Below are 22,279 nucleotides of genomic sequence, written 5' to 3' on the forward strand. Positions count from 1 at the left end.
CCCATGCCTCCTCCCAAAAGAGCAGTACTCCATCTGTTAATTGACTTCTGTATTCTCAAAATTTCCCTTTTCACTTCCCTTCTAAATATCATCTTTTAAGAAAAACACCCTTCCTTTAACCAAAACAATTCATCTGTCATAACCAAGCTTCCAGGGAAAAAAATACACTTTTTCTTGCTTCCCCAGCTGACAGTAAATATTATATGATTAATACTCAGAAAATGAATCAAACAACTTTCGTGTTTCCAGGCCCTTTGATGTGTACTGTTGTAAAGATTATATGCCCTTCAGATTTTTATAATATACCATAGGAGAGAGATGAGTATCATTATCTTGAAATACAGGGAAGTGCGAGGCTGGCGCTGTGGCATAGCCGGTGAAGCCACCACCTGCAGTGCTGGCATCCCATATAGGCGCTGGTTCAAGACCAGGCTGCTCCTATTTTTTTTTTTTTTTTGGATAGGTGGAATTATAGACAGAGAGGGAGACAGAGAGAAAGGTCTTCTTTCCATTGGTTCACTCCCCAAATGGCCGCTACGGCCGACGTGCTACACCAACCCAGAGCCAGGAGTCAGGTGCTTCTTTCTGGTCTCCCATCCGGGTGCAGGGACCCAAGCACTTGGGCCATCCTCCACTGCCCTCCCAGGCCACAGCAGAGAGCTGGACTGGAAGAGAAGCAACCAGGACTAGAACCCTGTGCCCATATGGGATGCCAGCACTGCAGGCAGAGGAGCCATGGCACGGGCCCCGTTGCTCCACTTCTTATCCAGCTCTCTGCTGTGGCCTGGGAAAGCAGTAGAAGTTGGCCCAAGTCCTAGGGCCCCTGCACCCTCTTGGAAGACCCAGAAGAAGCTCCTGGCTCCCAGATTTGGATCGGCTCAGCTCCGGCCATTGTGGCCATTTGGGGAGTGAACCAGCACAATGGAAGACCTCTTTGTCTCTCTGTAACTCTACCTTTCAAATAAATAAATAAATCTTTTAAAAAATATATAGTGAAGTGCATGCTACAAAAGCAGTAACCATGATGTGCCAAGGGAGCACCTGGGAGGAGTATGTGACTCATGCAGAATGAGGGCAAAGAGGGTCTTAGGGAGGAGAAGTCAGAGCTGAAAACCTCTACGAGAAGTAGAAGCTAAGCAGATAGATATCATCATCATCAGGAAAGGTCATTTGAGAGCAGGGATTCGTTCTAGGAGAGCAAAGAGAGTAGTGCATTCACTTCAAAAACCATGCCTATGGGCAACAGTGTTGTGGATCAGTGGATTAAGCTGCGCCTGCAATGCTGGCATTCCATGTGGGCACCAGTTGGAGTCCCAGCTGCTCCACTTCCAATCCAACTCTGCTTATGCATCTGTGAAAGCAGTAGAGGATGGCCTCAGCCCTGGGACCCTCCACCCACATGGAAGACCTGGATAGGGTTCCTAACTTCAGCCTGGTCCAACTTTAGTCATTGCAGCCATTTGTGGAATGAACCAGCAGGTGGAAGATATCTCTGTCTCCCCTACCCCGTCCCCCGTGTAACTCTGCCTTTCAAATAAATAAATCTTTTTTAAAGTCATGTCTATGTATGGTTGGAGTTAGAGAAATGGGACAAGGCAAAAGAGAAAGCAGAGAGTAGATGATAAAAAGCCTTATGCATTTTCAAAGCAGGCAGTATACTGTCAAGTCAGAAATGGGAGTGACAATACAAATTACAGATAGGAAGGGTTGTTCACATGTAGTCTGAAAATTACCTGCTTTCCCATTTAAGATGGAAGGTGGGCCAAAGAGAGACACAGACGACGTAGTTCACGTATCTAATAAACTTCCAGGCATAAAGAACAGAAGGACTGGAAAAGAAACAATATTTGGCTAAAATGTTTACTGAAAATTCCCCAGAACTTAAAATACAAAGGAAACAAGTGCTTTGGTTTCAAGTGACCACAAAGTGCCACACGGAACAAAAACAAAAACAAAACCTACACCTAAGTAATCGCTATGAAATTTCATACCCTTGTGATTAAAGAGAAACCTCTAAAATATCCTATGGAGATCAACAAAATACTTCAAATTATTGAGAATTAAAGTTATGTAAGCATTCTCAGTAGCAAAACTAGTTGTGAACTGGCAATACCATACTATTTTTAAAGTGAGTAATGCAAGAAATGTTCAGTCCAAATAAAAAACAAAAAAAATGAAATGAAAAAGTAACAAAAATATATGTAGAGAAAATGGACAGATTCAGATTTGTTATGGTGAACAACACTTGCAAATGGCAAAAAATATGTTAAAATAGGTTTGATATCACAAGTAGTTTAAGAAATGAATGTTAAATTGTCAACGTAATGTATTTTTTGTCAATCAGATTGATAAAATCCTAACATCTCCAGTTCTAAAACTACTTCTGTTAGGTCCTATCATTATCATCTGGTTCTCGCAGATGAGAAAACTGAGGCTTCCTGGGTAAATTATTGAGGTTTTCAGGGTAAGTCACATGCCTGGCAGTACAATTAGCAAGGAGTAGTGCTAAGATTTCTAGTTCAAATTTGCTCAACAATTTATACTGCAAATTGCAGGGTGCATGGGTAAGAAGATAGCTAGAGATACAAGACTGATTTTTCACATTGCCAGAGCAATGTCTCTTAATATTTAAGGATACTCACTAGTAGGCCAAAGTACAAATCTGGAACTGGTTAGATAAGAGGTGGATGAAAGGGGAAGCTAAAAAAGGAATAGAGAAAACATCCGTGTAGAAAACAAAAAACGGGAAACCACAGGGAAGCTGAATTGAAAGAGACTATAAATTACCTGGAAGAAATGACCCGTCATCCAAGGGACTTAAGTCCCCGCTATGAAAAGTGAAAAATGTGCAAATAAAAAGAAAAATACAACTGTACTGTCTGAAGAGGCATTCTGAACAGATAACAGGTTTGTCAAAATATACTGGAGAAGTGCAAATGCAAATAAAAGTAGAAGACAGGAATATATCCTACAAAGGATGTTTCAAGGCAGAAAGTATAAAACAGTACCAACTAGAATTTGTTTACTGTATTATTAAGGAAAAAAGAGAAACTTTTCATGTTTTCTTTTTTAAAGTTATTTATTTCATATGCAGAGTGACGAGAGAGAGAGAGAGAGAGAGAGAGAGAGAGAGACTTTTTAAAGGGTATGTGACAAAACCTGTAATCACGTATTGTAGCTGGGCCTGAGTGAGGAAGGAGGAAAAGAAAGAAAAGTCCCTGAGAAACAAGCAGACATATTCTGTCATTCTTTATCAGGCAGGTGGAATGCTTCATTCTCCCCATTTTGCAAATAGAGTTATTTTGCTTTTGCACATAGCATTGAGGAGAGCCGCACACAGGTCCCAGGATGACAAGTACTCTGCGTAATGGCTAACAAGGATTCCAAGCGGCATGTTGGAGCCTGATGTAAAACATACCACATGAAATTTGTGAGACTCCTGGCAATGGAGAATATTGCCGCAAAATACATGAAGCCAAAGGCAAGGGGAAAGGTAAATGTACCTGAAATGAGACTGGCATGATGGCACTAACAGAGACGTGAGAGAACAGAACAATTTCAACTTCAACTTACAGACTGGAGAGGGTCTGGGTTTTAACTCAAGTTCTGCTCCTCACCAATTGTGTAAACTGGGGCAAATTATTTAAACTCTGCGACTCACTTTGTCCATAATGTAAAATGGAGAGCCTACATAAATATGTTGACATTTAAGTGTGCCTTGCACACAGTAAATAAAATGTGTGGTTGTTAAATAGGTGGATTATGCTATGAAATCAATGTCATTTCATTTTTGAAAGCTCATAGGATTTTTTTTTTTAATTGACAAACTCATTCTGTAGATTGTTAAGAAGAGGAAATAAACTTGAAAAAGTCAAGGTAGTGTTAATGGAACTGACACTGTGGCCTAGTGGTAAGGCTGCCTGCGATACCAGCAGCACACAGGGTGCCGGTTCCTGGCCTGGCTGCTTCACTTGCAAATCAGCTCTTTGCTAATGGCCTGAGAAAAGCAGCAGAAGATTGCCCCTATACTTGGGCCCCTGACACCTACATAGGAGACCTGGATGAAGCTTCTGATTCCTGGCTTCGACCTGGCTCAGCCCTGGCTGTTGCAGCCATTGGGGAGTGAACCAGCAGATGGGAGATGTCTGTCTCCCCGATTCTCCTTCTTTATCTGTAACTCTGATTTTCAAATAAATAAATAAATATTTGTTTAAAAAAGATGAATGAGAATGAGTTTTTTTCTATTACAGAGATTACAAAACTTGTAAAGGAAGAGGCCAACATATATGAGAAGAATAGAGTTCAGAACTGAACGTTTATTACGGCTAGAACTTCAAAGCTTTAATTAGCTACAAAGTTCTCCTTGGAAACAAGACGTTTCCTAAACCATATTCCCTGTGTGCAGAATGTTGGCAATACTATTAATGTGATCATTCTTATCTTCTACAAAAGACAAAAGACATACAGAAACATTTTTTGTTTGACAATATTATGAATTAATGAGTTTAGTCTGTTTCCACAAACATTGCTTGCTGTGAAATTTTCAGATTTCATATAAATAATTAACAAAAGCTTAACTATGATTAAATAAACATTGGGGAAATGGGAGTAGGTAGGGAAGATTACATGCAAGAATTTAAGAATTGCATATATTCATTTCTCAGACCCTTTAATTATGCGTTCAGGAAGTAACTATTGTGCAGACGAATTTAACTGACTTACTGGCCACAAGCAGAAAGATAATGGACTTTTTTCACCTTTCTTCTTCAGCCAAAAGTAATCCTGATAGATTACAAGGAATTTTGGAACAGCCATGTTTCCACAAGCTGTTCCCAAAAGAAAGATGAATAGCAGATTTTACTGTTAAAATGTTTCTCTAACAATATTGGAAAGCAGGACATACTAAAAATTAGTGATTAATTATAGAGAAAGTAGTTTATTTCCTGGGACCTGTTGCAGAAACAACAAAGTTGCCATAACTCCAAAAATTCTATTTTCTATTCCAAAGAAATTGCTGCAGTTACCATACTTGCAATGCAACTGGGATGCAGATGAAAATTCAAAGTTTGTTACCCTGAAAACAACTGCATTGCTTCTCTACTGTACTTCTAGATCCACCTTTTAAGAATCTGTGGAAGATTTTGAGGTATTTTCCTATCAATTTTGAGGTACATTCCTTTTCCGATCAATTTGTATGTTTATGTGTCATTTAAAAAAAGTATTCTCTTCCACATTGTTTTACTCTTCTCTGAACTGGATTTTTAATCTTTATTTAAAAGATTGTGTTGAGGTTCCGCGTCCCCAGTAGGGCCGTGTATCAAAAATCCAATGGAGAAAGACTGGATTCGCCTTGGTTTTGTAGTTCCTAATGTTTGGATATGTCCCACCCAGCATCTGCAACTGTGAACTCCCTGCTGAGGGGCTGGCAGAAGACAAAGAAATGGAAAACAGCGAAGAAGTAACCATGTGAGCATAAAGTTTTTGGCAGCCTTGCTGAATTGAGACCATAATCCTCTTCCGAAATCAGTCTGAAAAAGGAACTATTCACAATAAACATGAAATTAAAGGCATGATGTAGTAGTGACCCAAAAGAAATGGGAATTCTTCTCCAGGACATGCAACAACTCATGGATGAACTGTGTTTTTAGATTTTTTCTTCAGCTTTCCTGAGAGTAAGTCGACCTTTAAAATTGTGGTTATTTTGAATGTATAAAAATAATAATAGAAATAGGAATGCCAAACACTTGGGTGGAAGACATTAAATGCTATAAGTTATTATTGGATCATTTTATTTTTCAAATCATCTGAATATTTTGTAGTGTATCACTAAATAGTCAGTTGGAGTAAAGATTTTTCTATTTTGCTCCATGATTGCATATATTATCTAACAAGGTTTTGGATAAAGTGAAAGGAATGTAAGTATGAACTATTTACAAAATTACTTGAAATCTTTATTATTTTTTGTTTGTTTTTATTTATTTATTTTTTTGCCAGAGAAATGTTAAACATTGGAAGATACACAATTTTCTGAGTTTTGAATTGTTTTTTAACTGGCTTGAGAATATTTCCATTCCAAAAACTTAGTAAACTGTTGTTATTGATCTTGTTTACCACACTAAGTCTGTAAGAATTTTGAACTGATTTGTTGTGATATGCACTTATAAGTCTGTGAATAACAGGAATTTTAGCTAATTGGAAAATGGCTATCTTTTGATAATGAATTATTATTATTTACAACTAATTTCCTATTCAAAGCAATTTAATCTTAACTGCATAGATTTGTTTTTTCATGATCTATAATTGTTTTTAATTCTCTTAAGTCTTGTGATCACATATTTTAGAGGTTTTGTGCTGATGGTGTCTCCTCCACCTTAGTCCTTCCATTGAGCTGGCAAAAGCACCGTTACTAAACACAAATACACAGTAGCTCCTCAGTGTTATGTGTTTCCAAACGGCTGCTTACAGACAATCCTGAATTTTAACTCAGTCTAAGGTAGTAAAGAATTCAACAGCAAGTGTAACTTGTTACTCCACCTGGTCATACTGACCTTCAAAGCACCTGACCTTACAGATAATCTATAAAATGTGAGAAGTGTTAAATATTCTTTATTTGATATGCATAAACCACACTAAAATGCCTTTCAGTAAGTAAAAGGCAGAAGTTTAGATACAGGAAATTCTAATGAGATTGCCACAGCTAAGACCAAAAATACGAAGTAGACGTTTCCAAATGTCTTCAGCTCTTGCCTTAGGTAGGTAAAGAACAAGTGAATCTTGTTCAGTTCTGAGACAGTGAGGCAATTTCCCCAGCATTTAAATCTAAATCCAATCTCCCAACAGGTTTTGGGATGGCATTGACAAGTTTTGTTAGGTAAGTCCAATCATATCCTCAGTAGGGGAAAACAGTGAGGGCATTCACTGAACTGGAATTACTACCAAAATTTCCTATTTAACCACACAAGGCAATATTAGACTGTTGGACAAAAATATTTTGTCAGCCATTCATGATCCGAATTCTGGTGTATGAGAATTAAATTATGGCGCACATAAAAAAAGTCACAGGACATTGCTGTTTTCTAATAAATAAGGCAGTGGCCAGCTATTACTCATTCGTAGCTTTTTTGAGATAAGCTATCAAGTCTGCCCTTTCATTCTTCTTCTTAATGCCAGCGAAGATCATTTTGGTTCCAGGGATGTATTTCTTGGGATTCTCCAAATACTCCATCAGAGTGTCCTCTCCCCAGGTGATGCCTTTGTTCTTGTTGGCGTCTGTGTAGGAGAACCCAATGGCCTGACCTGTCTTCCGCCCGAACAGACCATGGAGATTTGGTCCAGTCTTGTGCTTGCCTCCCTTTTCCACAGTGTGGCACTGGGCACATTTCTGAACAAAAGCCTTCTTGCCTTTCTCAACATCACCCATTTTTAACTCTCTCGTTAGTAGCTCACGCTCCAAAGGACGGCACTGGGAAGCTGGACGTCCCGCTCTCTAAGCCCAAGGCTTAACTGCATAGATGTTTTGTGTTACTATCATTGAAACTATTTTTCCTTGATGTGTGCAGTGGAAGCAAGTCAATCCAAACCCTCAGAAACAAATAAGTACATTAGTGATAATTACATATATAATTGTTTTTATTCATAAATATTTTCTCATACATGTATGAATTCACAGAAAGTAGTCACTAGGGCAATATATTTAACCCTTTTAGATAGGGAGGTTTACAACAGCATTGATTTCTTAATAGGAAATGTAGTTAATTTGTAGTCAGTGTTTTCAGGCCATCATAATCTGTTCTGCATTATCAGGAGCTCAAATACATAGCAGATGAATACAGTGTGAAATTCTCAGAAATTTTCATGACATTTTTCTGTCTATTTCCTTTGGTTTTTTTAAAAAAATTATTTATTGTTTTGTTTTGCTATTGGAATTATTGTTTGGTTGTGTGTGTGTGTGTGTGTGTTTCATGATGATTGTCTTGGACCTCTTTTGAACTTTAACTTTAAAACATCTACAGAGAATTGAGTTAATTGTGTTCTTGAATTCATGACACATGGAATGAGTGTGTTTAAAAAGAATCCTATTTTGTTTTGATTATGTCCTTGCATTTCCAACTCATATTTCACACTCAACTGCCTTTCCTACTTCCTCCAACCAAAATAATCTCTTTATTGAATTTTTTAGTGATCATTTAGTCTGGACATTTTGAGAAACATATATTCCATTTCTGTAAATGGATATAAATGATATGGTGATATAACACTCCCTCATGTCTTTTCTTTTTGAATTGACACTGTGTTTTTATATCTCTTCTTGTTGATAGGTAGACACCAATCTATTGCTCGTGGATACTCTCTGGGCTATACCCATCAATGTTTGCTTTACAACAGGATGCCACAGTAACCTATACCATGAAGGGCATCCTTGTACAGATTCTCTTGTAGATCTCATGAACCCATGTGAGAATTTCCTTTGAACATATACCCAGGAAAACAGCTGATTCATGGTAGAATTTTGCTAAGTAGTAATGAATTAGTAATTAAGCACCAAATGACTGTGCAAGTCTGTACCCCACCAGCAGTATATTAATTTCCTTTATCCCCATTAGAACATTTAATAGTAACCAGCACTGTAGGGTTAACAAAGCCTAATACCATTCAATTTTCTAATTTTTAATAGTCCAATGAGAAGTAAATGATATATTTTTAAAACTTTTGGGGCTGGCGCCATGGCTCACTTGGTTAATCCTCTGCCTGCGGCGCCGGCATCCCATATGGGCGCCGGGTTCTAGTCCCAGTTGTTCCTCTTCCATTACAGCTCTCTGCTGTGGCCCAGGAAGGCAGCGGAAGATGGCCTAAGTGCTTGGGCCCTGCACCCACATGGGAGACCAGGAGGAGGCACCTGGCTCTTGGCTTTGGATATCGGCGCAGCGCGCCGACCGTTGCGGCCATTTGGAGGGTGAACCAATGGAGGGAAGACCTTTCTCTCTGTCTCTCTCTCTCACTGTCTAACTCTGCCTGTCAAATTAAAAAAAAAAAAAAACTTTTATTCATTTCAATATTAGGTTTTGAACATCTATCTCCCTTCTTTTCTCTCTCTGTTTCTTTCACCTTTTGCCTTCCTTCTTTTCTAGGCATGCAACTAGAAACAGCTATAATAATTTTGAATTTTTTTGTTGATTGTGCAATGTTTTCTGTTTCATTCCTTCACATTTATTTCCTTTCCTTTTTAAAAATAAATAGGTCAAAATGAGCAAGAGGCACATAAGCTTGCGTCATCAAACGTGGGCTCTTCTTTGCAAGAACTGTCTTAAAAAGTGGAGAATAAAAAGAGACACCTTGTTGGTATGGTTCATAATCTCTATATGTGATCTCATATTTAGGAGTAAAAATATTTTCTCAAGTAATATAAATACTATAGCTTCATTATTTAATGTTTCATGTATATTCTAATTCTATTTAACAGGCTAATTTTTTTTCAAATTCTGGAATTTGCTATTTTATTCAAATGATTTTTAAAATTTTTTATTTATGTAAAGAGGAAAAATTTCATCAATTTCATATATACAGTTTAAAGAACATGATGATACTACATACCCTACCCTTCTTTGATCCTGCCCTCTCTCTTTCCTTTCTTATTTTTCTTTCAATTTTTGCAATGATTTTCTTTCAATTTACTTTATAATCACAAGCTTAAGCCTTCACTAAATAAAGAATTCAACAAATAGTAAGTAGAAAAAAAAAAAAAACCATTGTTCCTCAGGAGTATAGATGAGGTCTGTAAACAATAAAATTTATTTTTATTAAACATTTAAATTTCTCACTATTCTATTCATATGTCTTACTGAAGGATTTTTAAAAGAATTTATATTCAGAAAAATCCCTCAAAAATAGTTACATGTGTATACTGCAGAAAAAAAATGGTTACAGGTGTATATTGCCAACATCTAAATTCATTTGAATATCATAAAGACACAAGTTCAGAAGTTCAGGGCAAAAGTCAAAGAGAAGAAGAATTTAATCTAGAGTTAATTTGCAAGTAATGAAAAGTTTAAAAAATAATCAAAGGAAAATTGTAATGCTTCTATATAATTGACCTATGGATAGGACAGACAATGCCAACATGAAGAAATGTAAACAAACAGGAAAAGAAAATGACACTTTGAATTCTTACTAAAAATTTTCATTTTTCTCTCATTGTATAGGAATGGTTTTTCTCATTTCTTCTAGTAGTGTTTGCATATCTATTTTCTTCCAATTTACATCAAGTTATTGACTCTCAAATGCCTGCAATGGATCTGGGATGTGTAGATAATTTTAATGATTCTAATTATATTATTGTATTTACACCTGAAACCAAAACTACTCAAGAGATAATGAGCAAAGTGGCTTCAGTCCCATTCATGAAGGGTATATTCTCTGCTACTTTATGGGAATTTTCTTATTTGAAAAATACACTTCTTAGTGTTTCCTTGAAGAACTGTGTTAAAAGTTCAAGTATCGAGAGTTGATTAACAGTATTAATATATGTTCTTTTCCAATATCAAGGAGGTTTTCTTATTCTGTTCACTAGTGTCTTATACAGGAAATTATTTGTTAAAACAGTTGTCCTTACTGTAGTATATATCAAAAGATAGTCCAGAGGTATTTGAGTGAATGTGAGAACATTCTGGAAAGATTGGACGGTAATGACAGTATAGTTTTTACTCTCTTCAAATATATAAAAGTGGAAAAATATACTAGACTGCAAAATACATAAAACTCATGGGCAATGTTTACAACAGAAGCAAGTAACTAGGTGTTTCATTGTTTCCCCAAATATAAGAAGCAGTATCTTTGGGAATGGTAAGAGAAAAAAGTGAAGCAAGGGGATAGTTGATGGACCTAAGGTGATCCCCTTAAGAGCTAACAAATATTCACTGGAAAAAAAGACTGGGAATGTGAATACAGCAATCGAAGCTATTTATAGTAATTATTTTGTTGTGTAGTAGTAGAATGCTCTTCTGAGGCCATTATAAATGTAGTGGGATAGACCAAATTGATAATTATGAAGTTGCCTTGCTCTCTCAACCTATGTCCTTGAAACCTAGGAGTCGCAGTATAAAAGAAAGCAGATGTTAAGGTCTGGGATAAGGGATTTACAGAGCACACACTTGTAATTTTAGACAGCTAGGAAATCATCAAGAACAGGTAATGTTAAAAGACTCCACAGCCAATCTGGCACAAGTCGGGATTCAACAAATGTAAATGCAATGATTTCAGAATCATCAAATATATATTTAAGTTCCAGGTTTCATAATTATATTCAAAGAAAATTATAACTATTTAACTTTTTGGTAGTAAGTTGTTTTTTATTGTGAAAATTTTTAAAAGAGAAATTCCAGCATGTAACCTATGTGAACTATATTATTTCATCACCACATAGATTATGCAAAAGTTTATTTTGTAAATGTTTTCTGCTAAGAAATTTTAAAATAACAGAAATAGAGCATTACCATTTAAAAATCTTCAATTGAATTCATTATTATGGTCAATGAATGTCAACAGTTGCTACTGTCTCAAGAGACATTTAGAAATTATGAGCCTCTAATAAAGCAATATGCCACCACCCACAGTCTAGTGAAAAGGTTACATCTAGGTCTGCATCCAGGTACCAAACTGTAGGAAATACAGAGGACAAAGGAACATGCTGAAATGCACCAGGAGATCAAACTCAAGAAGATCCTGACCTTGTTAAATATGGGTTAAATCATGTAGTGCTGATTAGTAACAGGCAGCTGTTTACATTACATATTTTAAAATAAACAAAGTCTTTTAAGAAGACACTGTCAACATTTAACACGTTCATGCTGTGATTGAAAATTTGGCCACATTGACAATACTGTCTACTGAAAAAATATATATCATAACTGCAGTATGTAATTCAACTTTAGATAGGTCTATCTATAAATGAATTTAATGGAAGCATTGGCATTGCTATTATTTCAAATTCATTGTTCTTTAAATCATTGGTTAAAAAGTTTATTAGGAAAGGCATAACATATTTAAAATAAAAGTGTTTGCTATATGACACTTTTTTTTCTAGAACATTATAAATCCACCCCCTCACCTCTAAATGTAAAACTCATATTTAAGCTCATCATTGCCACTAGGAAAGAACTATATTTAGTATAAAATTATTTAAACATAATTGGATATGGCATGCTGTCTTTGGCCACATAGAAATCTTAACTATTCCCTTTTTCTACACTGCAGGAAGAACAGTCATGGGGTGGCGTGCTGAAAAAAGCACGGACGAATTGGGCTTAAATGAATCAACGGATGCAGTGAGAGTCATCTTTAAGGATACCTTCTCATATCACTTAAAGTTTTCTTGGGGGCATAGAATCCCCAAGATGAAAGAACACAGAGATCATTCAGGTAACTTTACTTGTAGAGAAATAAAAACAAAAAACAAAACACAATTTTTGCTATTATGTTATTAGCCAGTAGGGGGCATATGTTACAGTGGAAATATATAGAGAGAGATTCCATCCATTGGTCTACTTCCTAAATGGCTGCAATGATTGGGGGTTGGCTAGGCCAAAGCCAGGAATCAGGAGTCTGGAATTCTATCTGGGTCTTCCACACGGGTAGCTGCAGTCCAAACACTTGAGCGATCTTCAACTGCTTTCCCATGTGCATTAAAGGGAGCTGAATCAGAAACGGAATAGCCAAGATTGAACTGGCACTCAGAGGGGATGCTGGTGTTGCAGGCAGCAGCTCAACCCAGCACAACACTGGCCCATCAAAAATATTCTTGACTAATAGAATTATAAGACTTAATAAAAAAATCATGAAAAATTAATCTTAAACATATTAACAAAGAAATTCAGGTATAATCTCTCTGGATATACTTTACAATATTAGCATGAATTTTGAGTATCCTTTGGGACATTCTAGCTTTTTATTTTTCCTATAACCAAGATTCTCTCATCCCATAATAATGGGCGTATTCTTTTTCTCTGAAGCTCATTGTCAAGTACTGGATGAAAAAATAACGTGTGCGAGTTCAGTTTTCTGGGAGAAAGGCTTTGTAGCTTTTCAAGCTGCCATTAATGCTGCTATCATAGAAGTGAGCATTAAATTAAAAGAACCTAACTGCATTATAAATTAAATTTTGATAGTTGGTTATATAACAAATTATTCCATTCGACCATTTATTCACTTCATTGATTAGGCATAATATACCAAAATGCTTTTATGTTCATACCACTGTACAAAGTACTAAGAACCAGAGAATAGCAGAACACAAGCACATTTCTTTGGAGATACTGTAATGGGTATGTTAGAAGTATGGATATACAGTCATAATAATAGTTTAGATTCTATCATGGATTTTTTTTTCTTTTCTTTTTCATTTATTTGAAAGGCAGAGAGATGGAGAGAGACAGACACAGAGAGATCTTCTATCTACTATTTAATTCCCCAAATGCCCACAACAGCCAGGGCTGGGTCATGCCAAAGCCAGGAACTCAGAACACAATCTGGGTGTCCCATGTGGGTTGCAGGGAACCAACTACTTGAACCATTACCTGCTGTCTCCAAGGGTGTGCATTAGCTGGAAGCTGGAATCAAAGCACAACTGGAACTTGAGTTCAGATACTCTGATATAGGATTTTGGCATCCCAAGTGGCATTTTAATGCTTGCATCAAACCCCCTACATCCTGTCATGGAATTTTAAATGCATAGGGGGAAAATAATAAAGAAGGAGATACTCTACTGAGAAATATCAGGGAATACTTACTAATTGAAATGACATTCCAACTGATCTTAAAGCATGAATAGGATTTGGTCCAATGACAATGATAAGTAGGTATTTCTATGGAGTCAAGACAAAACTTGAATATTTCCAGGAAAGGTGTATCCTATGAAGGATGCATACATGGAATGTACATTATTCCTTGTAATTCACAGAAGAGACATGAGGCTATAATCAGATGATTGATAATAATTTATTAATTTATATCTTTCTTTAGATCACAACAAATCATTCAGTGATGGAGGAGTTAATGTTGGTTACTGGTATAACTATGAAGATAGTACCATTTGTTGCCCAAGGAGGAGTTGCAACTAATTTTTTCATTTTTGTCTGCATTATTTCTTTTTCTGCATTCATATATTATTTATCAGTCAATGTTACACAAGAAAGACAAAATATTAAGGCATTGATGAAAATGATGGGACTTCGAGAGTCAGCATTCTGGTAAATCATATGATTACAATCTATCACACAGCAAAAACAAGACAACTTAGCTGGTGACTCTCAGACCTATGAAGGATCATATTCAGACTTGATGTCTTGATGTTTTCATAAAATAGTGCAACATGAATGAGTGGTTTTGGTGGATCTACAGGCTTGATATTGAAACTACATATATACATATATATGTTTCATATATATATAATTTTTACATATACATATATGTAAAATTACCTTAAAGGAAACCTAATCCTACAGATGTCTGCCAGCACTCATGGCACTAACAATACAGACAATGACTCTCAGAATCCAGATATCCAAGAAATGAAAATTTCTGATATTCAATGAAATTTATGTTTCAGATACTTTTTTAGAAGTCGTGACTGATGTTTACCCCATGTTGAATGACCCATCATTTATTTGACACTGAAGGAAGAAATCTATTAGGCTGGCGCCGCGGCTCACTAGGCTAATCCTCCGCCTTGCGGCGCCGGCACACCGGGTTCTAGTCCCGGTCGGGGCACCGGATTCTGTCCCGGTTGCCCCTCTTCCAGGCCAGCTCTCTGCTGTGGCCAGGGAGTGCAGTGGAGGATGGCCCAAGGCCTTGGGCCCTGCACCCCATGGGAGACCAGGAGAAGCACCTGGCTCCTGCCATCGGATCAGCGCGGTGTGCCGGCCGCAGCGCGCCGGCTGCGGTGGCCATTGGAGGGTGAACCAACGGCAAAGGAAGACCTTTCTCTCTGTCTCTCTCTCTCACTGTCCACTCTGCCTTTCAAAAAAAAAAAAAATCTATAATATTCTTTAAGTAAAGAGAGGAGTTTCTTGGGGGAGGCAGTGTAAGAACACAGAACTCAGCACAGTAAGCCAGGGCTGTCTCCATTTCAGCATTTAGTAGCTACCATCCTGGATAAGTTACTTAAAATTTTAATATCTCTTTTTTCTCTTTTATAAATTGTTGATAATATCTACCTCTCATTGATCATGAGGACAAAAGAAAAGAAATGTATTTAAAATTACTTTACATGATGTTTAAGAAAAATTAGACACTGCATTAGGTAGCACTCATTTTAACTTTGAGATGTATTATGACATGAGAAGATAAAGATGCAAGAAAGGAAACCAAGCACCTTGTTTATAATGAGAAAAAGTTTTAATGGCTTTAGTGAAGTGGTGTATAAAATCCAGGGAGAAATAAAATCATGAGTTCTGGAATCAGAAAGCAATGGTTTGAACCTTGGATTTGCCTCATACACATTGTTTAACACAATGTTAAATACGATATGTCGTATATATAGGATAGTTCTAGGCATATGCTGCATACCTTTTAAAAGAATATTGTTGAATATGAAGACAAAATATTTTTTAAAGATTTATTTATTTTATTTGAAAGCCACAGTTACACAGAGAGAGGAGAGGCAGAGAGAGAGAGAGAGAGAGAGAGAGAGTCTTCTATCCGCTGGTTCACTCCTCAGATGGCTGCAACAGCCAGAGCTGCGCCGATCCAAGGCCAGGAACAAGGAGCTTCTTCCAGGTCTCGCATGTGGGTGCAGGGGCCCAAGGACTTGGCCCATCTTGTACTGCTTTCCCGGGCCATAGCAGAGAGCTGGATCAGAAGTGGAGCAGCCGGGTCTCGAACCGGCGCCCATATGGGATACAGGCACCACAGGCGGTGGCTTTACTCACTACGCCACAGCGCTGGCCCCCAACATATTTTTATTGTTGCTGATATACACAAATGTATTTTTCTACAAAAGTATTTAATATACTGAATGTAGTAGTGGAGAAGATGGATTGCTGATTTGATCTAGAATGGGAATTTTTCTGTTCCTTTTTGTATTAAAGTTATATAATTCAATACTGCAGGAAATTGTGGCCACCACATTTTTAAATGATGAAAATCTTCAAGAAGTCAGAGAAAAGTAGCCAATATGATTTATAAAAAAATTTCAATGAATAAACATTTTAAAAGTCAGGGATTATTTTCTCCCACAGGAAAAAACTATGGCATTTTATTTCAACAACATTTAATGATAGATATACATACAGATAGACACAGATAGATAATTTCAGATAAATAAAAGTATGTTCTGAAAAAGCAATCATTACAATTAAGCACTGAAAATAAGAATTCCCAAAACATGGTGGCATTTCCTACTTTAAATAAGAGGAAATTAGCTGTTGAATATGGACCCATTGTAAACTAATTTCCATGTTAAATTCATAAAAATTCATAGTTTCATTTGATTATCTTATTATTTTCTAATAGAAGAAACAAGTTTAGAGATATTAAGTAACTACTTCTCAGTGTTATAATCTGGCAGAGAAAACTTGAACCTAAGACTGTGTTAATTTAGAAAGGTTATTCTATTTCCTTTTAAAGAAGTGTCTTCTCATTTCTTTGGCATTGATAATAAGGAAAGCCCCCTATCTTTTTACCCATCTGTATCTCTGTATATATGTTCTATGTCTATGTGTTTATCTGTATCTCTGTCTAATCATCTATATCAAAGGTTGGCAAACTATTGCCTGTTTTTGTAACATCTCTACTTAGGAATGATTTTTACATTTTTAAATGCTTAGAATAATTTAAAAGAAAATAATTTGTGGCACATTAAAATTTATAAACAATTTTATTTTCTACAAATGTATTTTATTGGAAAAGAACATCATCTACAACATCTACATATTGTCCATTACTACTTTTGAGCTACATCAAGTCTTTGCAACAGAAGTCACATGACCTGCAAAGTATAAAATACTTATAATTTGGCTCTTTAGACAAAAGATTTGCCTAAACTTTGGTCATGTTGTTTACGCAATTACTTTACTGAAGGAAGCTGTCTTTGAACTGACAGATTGTCATAGACGTCTTCCCTGAAGAAGCCCTCCTGGAAACCTATCCCAATAACTTCTATGGTGTCACCCAGTTTATTCCTTTCGTAATTTGCAATTAGCAGTCTATTTTTTCTGTTTCCTTGGTTATTACCTACCTTCCCCTATAGAATATGATCTTTGGGCCAGTGAAGTTTTCCCATTTGTTAGCTATTGCATTCTCTTCACCCTTGATAAATGGTGAATTTCACAAATCATTGGCTGAAAAATGAAATAAGTGGTGAAGAAACAATACCCTCAACTGATGCTTTGTTTCTGTGCTAGGCTTTCCTGGGGTTTGGTGTATGCTGGTTTCATCAGTATTATGGCCGTTTTGATGACTCTTATTATAAAATCTGCAGAAGTTGTCATCCTAACTGATTTCATGCTGATCTTCACACTTTTTCTACTCTATGGCCTGTCTTTGGTGAGTTGCCAAATTTAATACCCCCTTTCTGTCAATCATGTGTCACCCAACCTGGTTTCACCTCTTCTGTTCTGTTTGCTATATTTGCATAAGACACCATATATGGGTAGAAAAATGATCTTCACAATATGAAATTCCTTTTATTGTGATATGGATGTTTTTAAAGAACTATAAACCAACTGAAGTTTTGCTTTCCTCTCAGATAACTTTAGCTTTCCTGATGAGTGTGCTGATAAAGAAACCTCTCCTTACTGGGCTGGTCATCTTTCTCCTTATTGTCTTCTGGGGAAGCTTGGGATTCACAGCATTGTACAGACATCTTCCTGCATTTTTGGAATGGTCCCTATGTCTTCTTAGCCCTTTTGCCTTCACTGCTGGAATGGCCCAGGTAAGAGTTAAGGCAACTATTTCACTCTACATTGTACAAGTGGGGTGGAATTTTAATGCCTAGGGCTTATTGCATGAATTCCAACCCATTATGTAAATAAAAATACTTAAGATAAAGGACTTTTTTTTGTCTCTCAGAATAGTTTTTGCTTAAGTCACTAAATTTTTAGGGTGTGATACTCCACTATTTGTGTTTCAACTTCTAATTTGTTGTTCCAATGAACGCTCTTAATGTTATCATAAGCATTTGAAAAACAGGAATTTGAAATGAGTTTTGTTTTTAATTGGTCATTTCTGTATGAAACTGAACTTCCTCTCAGAAAAGTTAGTTTCAGTTATGTTATTATCATTCAAGAAGGAATCATTCTTCTGCCTTCTTTCCAACAACCGAAGGACTATCACACTTCCTTGGTTTACTCTGAAGCCTGTATGGAATGTCCTCCCTTTTCTCTCTGTTAGCCCTGACAGAATTCTATATTGGGTCCATCTCAGTTATCACCTCCCTGGAATTATTACCTCCTCCTAGGAGATTACCACACCACTGACTGAGGATCCTTTAGTATGCAGTTCCTGCCTCTACTATCTTCCTAAATTCTTCCAATTGGTCTGAGCACGGTAAAGAAAGGAGTTTGTTTTATCTTTGAAAGCCCAATGTCAAGCAGAAATAAGAAATAATAATTCTTAATTCCATATTAAACCTTTTAAAATTCAATGTGTCTTTTTTTTCAGCTTATACATTTGGACTATGATGTATGTTCTAATGCGCATTTGGATTCTCCAAACAACCCATACCTAGTAGCAGCCACTCTTTTCATGCTGGTTTTTGATGCTTTTCTGTATTTGATGTTGACATTATATTTTGACAAAATTTTGCCCAGTAAGTAGTAACATGATTATAGTTCAAGAAAATTCCATTTCCTTTAAATAACTGTACTCCATTATTGAATATAAATTATCTGGTATTTATTTCAAAATTTCTAAAACTAGGCTGATGATATTCTGTACTTTGTTTATAGAATTGCTATTTTTGAGACTTTGTTTTACTAAAACAGTTCATGGAATTTCTTTTTAAAAAGATACTTGTAGGAGATTACGAATAATTATACTATCACTGCTTCTATCAGAGCTATATGAATTCTAGTCCTTGATACTTAAACTTAGGAATCTTTAAGTGCTTCCCCATTTAACTAAGCTAACAGACAGTAGTGTGCTATTAATACACAGTGTCGCAATTACATATTTCTTGTGCAATCTCTTCTATGGAAACAACTTTTTACCTGTGACAGCTCTGGAATTTGGCTATCACTTCTTAGTATGTCCCAAATAAATGTTAGAGAAGAGGCAGAAAGACAGATGGGAAGATAAAAGGAAGGAAGGGACCTTTTCAATGGTTTCTGAGGGGACTGATACAGAATAATAACACTCTGCTTTTTTGAATCCTCCCAGCATAAGAAATTTTGAGACTTATCATTATTGCTATTATATTTAGTGTCATACTTGCATATGAACCTTATATAATCTAAATGAAAAAAATCACAAGCCTACTCAGTAGGAAGAATGTCAATGTGGGGAAAATGAACAGAGGAGTGAAGCCACAAGAAAGAACTCATTTCATGTTTTGGGATTAGACTTAGGCTAACAGAAGCAATACAAAAATAGTACAACAAAAGGATATTTAGGGCACTCTTATGTTTGCATATGTTTACAAAAGCTAAGTGAACAAAACCAAATTTTCACTCATTCTTATGTTTGCATAAGTTTACAAAATCTAAATGAACATAAACAAACTCCAACAATGCTTTATGTAATTAATAAATAATAACCAAGTGAAACTTATTCCAACAATAACTTTATTACATTAAGATATTAAAGAAAATCTTGTCTTAATCTATATAAAATAAAATGTGATAATACTCAGTATCCATAAATTTTCATAGAGTTTTACCAACTGAAATATAGAACAACTTAAACTGACAAAAATTTATTAAAAAACTGAAATATATAAAAAGCAGCAGTGCCTAAAGGTTTAGAAACAGATGCAAAATGCTTTAATAAAATAGTATATTAAAATATTTTAGTTTAAAAAATGTAGTGATAACAGCATAATAATATATGGGATTCTGGCATATGTGATGAGTTCTATGAATGAAATAAACTTTAAAAATAAAAATTTGAAGACAATATGATTTCCCTATTAATTTATGAAGGTCAATTTTTAATAGTGAGTGGAAAATGGTAATAATAAATTTAAGGTTCATATATGAAAAAGGATGTTCAGTTACTTTAAATGAAGTTATTTTGCACTGTTGTCATATCTTTAAAATTCAGGTGATTGTAAGTAATTAAGGGGAAGAACAGTGAATTTGTTTTAGAGGAAACATGGGTATCAGAGGAAGCCTTGTAAAAAAACAGACTAGATATGGCCGGCACCGCGGCTCACTAGGCTATAATCCTCTGCCTTGTGGCGCCGGCACACCGGGTTCTAGTCCCGGTCGGGGCGCCGGATTCTGTCCTGGTTGCCCCTCTTCCAGGCCAACTCTCTGCTGTGGCCCGGGAGTGCAGTGGAGGATGGCCCAAGTGCTTGGGCCCTGCACCCCATTGGAGACCAGGATAAGTACCTGGCTCCTGCCATCGGATCAGCGCGGTGTGCCGGCTGCGGCGGCCATTGGAGGGTGAACCAACGGCAAAAGGAAGACCTTTCTCTCTCTCTCTCTCACTATCCACTCTGCCTGTCAAAAAAAAAAAAAAAAAAAAACAAACAAACAAAAAAAACAGACTAGATAGATAGATAGATAGATAGGAAGACTATATATGAGCTGTGATAACAAATTTGAAAATTGGCCAAGGTTTTTGAAAAAAGTGGAAATAGTTTATGAGAACTGTTAAGATGTGATTTCTGAGAAGTGGTACCTATTGTTCACTGGGAGAAAATGATTCCGAAATCCTTAAGGTCAGAAGGAGACACAGATGGCTGCAGGGTAGCATATGTGGGTACTTCAAAAAGTTTATGTTTTGCATATTATAAAAAAACTGTGCATGTGTTTCAAAAAAGTTTGCCCTAAAAATCTTTTAATTCCATTTTTTCATGAATGTTTTCAAGTGCTCTCATAGTTTTTAATTTAATATAATATCCTAGATGATGATATTGAAAAGTAACTACAGAGCAATTATCTTGAACATAACATGTTCCAGTGACATTTTTGACCATGACTTGGAAGAGCCATATTGGAGACAATGATTGCTTAACAAAGGCAATATTCTACCTAAAAGAACATTAGAGGAGCTGGCACTGTGGCTTAGAGGGTAAAGGCACGCCACTAGGTGCTATTTCAATTCCCAGCTGCTCCACTTCCAATCCAGCTCCCTGCTAATGGCCTGGGAAAGCAGCAGAAGATGGCCCAAGTGCTTGGGTCCCTGCACTCACATGGGGGACCTGGATGAAGCTGCTGCTTCCTGACTTTGGCCTGGCCCAGCTCTAGCTATTGTGGCTATTTGGAGAGTGAACCAGCAAATGAAAGATCCCTCTCCCTGTCTCTTCCTCTTTCTAACTGCCTTTCAAATAAAACTAAAAAAAAAAAAAAAAGAACATTAAAAACACCAAAGACTTAATGAAGTAAGTGGGTTTTGGTTTAGTGTAAAGGGATTATCTTTCACCATTGAGGATCCTAAACACTAAACCTCTGGCCTCTGGGGATGACATATTTTCTACCCCTTGAAATAATGGATCATGGCCGGCGCTGCGGCTCACTGGGCTAATCCTCCACCTAGCGACGCTGGCACACCGGGTTCTAGTCCCAGTCCGGGCGCCGGATTCTGTCCCAGTTGCCCCTCTTCCAGGCCAGCTCTCTGCTGTGGCCCGGGAAGGCAGTGGAGGATGGCCCAAGTGCTTGGGCCCTGCACCCCATGGGAGACCAGGAGAAGCACCTGGCTCCTGCCATCGGATCAGTGCGGTGCGCCGGCCAGCTGTGGCCGCAGCAGCCATTGGAGGGTGAACCAACGAACCAACGGCAAAAGGAAGACCTTTCTCTCTGTTTCTCTCTCTCACTGTCCACTCTGCCTGTCAAAAAAAAAAAAAAAAGAAAAGAAAAAAGAAAAAAAGAAAAAGAAAAAGAAATAATGGATCTTTTAATATAAGATTCATATTACACAGAAAGCTTTGCTCAGGTGAATTCTGAAGTCCCCTTTGAATCTGAATTTCTTTTTAAAAAAAAAAAAATTTCATTCAAACAACCTGGCTTGCCGAGAATTTTTATTCGTTTTTGGTTATAGAAATTATCTTTTTTTCTGGGCATTTTAGATTGTTATTCATACTTTGGCTTTTATGATTCAATTAAATAAACAGGGAAAAATCTAACAA

General features: G+C 36.6%; 1 protein-coding gene and 1 pseudogene across 2 annotated transcripts in view; one reads left to right on the top strand and one right to left on the bottom strand.

The window, feature by feature from the left end:
* Window positions 1-5,431: 5,431 nt before the first annotated feature.
* ABCA9 (ATP binding cassette subfamily A member 9) overlaps window positions 5,432-22,279 on the top strand; it is a 77,864-nt gene continuing 61,016 nt past the window's right edge. The window contains 9 exon segments of the mRNA XM_089318009.1: window positions 5,432-5,672; window positions 9,238-9,339; window positions 10,200-10,404; window positions 12,250-12,414; window positions 13,005-13,108; window positions 14,014-14,240; window positions 17,394-17,535; window positions 17,738-17,923; window positions 18,652-18,799. Of these exon segments, the coding sequence (XP_089174135.1) occupies window positions 9,244-9,339; window positions 10,200-10,404; window positions 12,250-12,414; window positions 13,005-13,108; window positions 14,014-14,240; window positions 17,394-17,535; window positions 17,738-17,923; window positions 18,652-18,799 (1,273 nt within the window). The 5' untranslated portion in view covers window positions 5,432-5,672; window positions 9,238-9,243.
* Window positions 6,591-7,467, bottom strand: LOC100354468 (cytochrome c pseudogene; annotated as a pseudogene). Its single transcript, XR_016223504.1, has one exon. The product of XR_016223504.1 is annotated as a cytochrome c pseudogene (transcript).

The sequence above is a fragment of the Oryctolagus cuniculus genome, chromosome 17 (assembly GCF_051225735.1).
Source record: "Oryctolagus cuniculus isolate XC-2025 breed Fujian yellow rabbit chromosome 17, ASM5122573v1, whole genome shotgun sequence".
Taxonomy (NCBI): Eukaryota; Metazoa; Chordata; class Mammalia; order Lagomorpha; family Leporidae; genus Oryctolagus; species Oryctolagus cuniculus.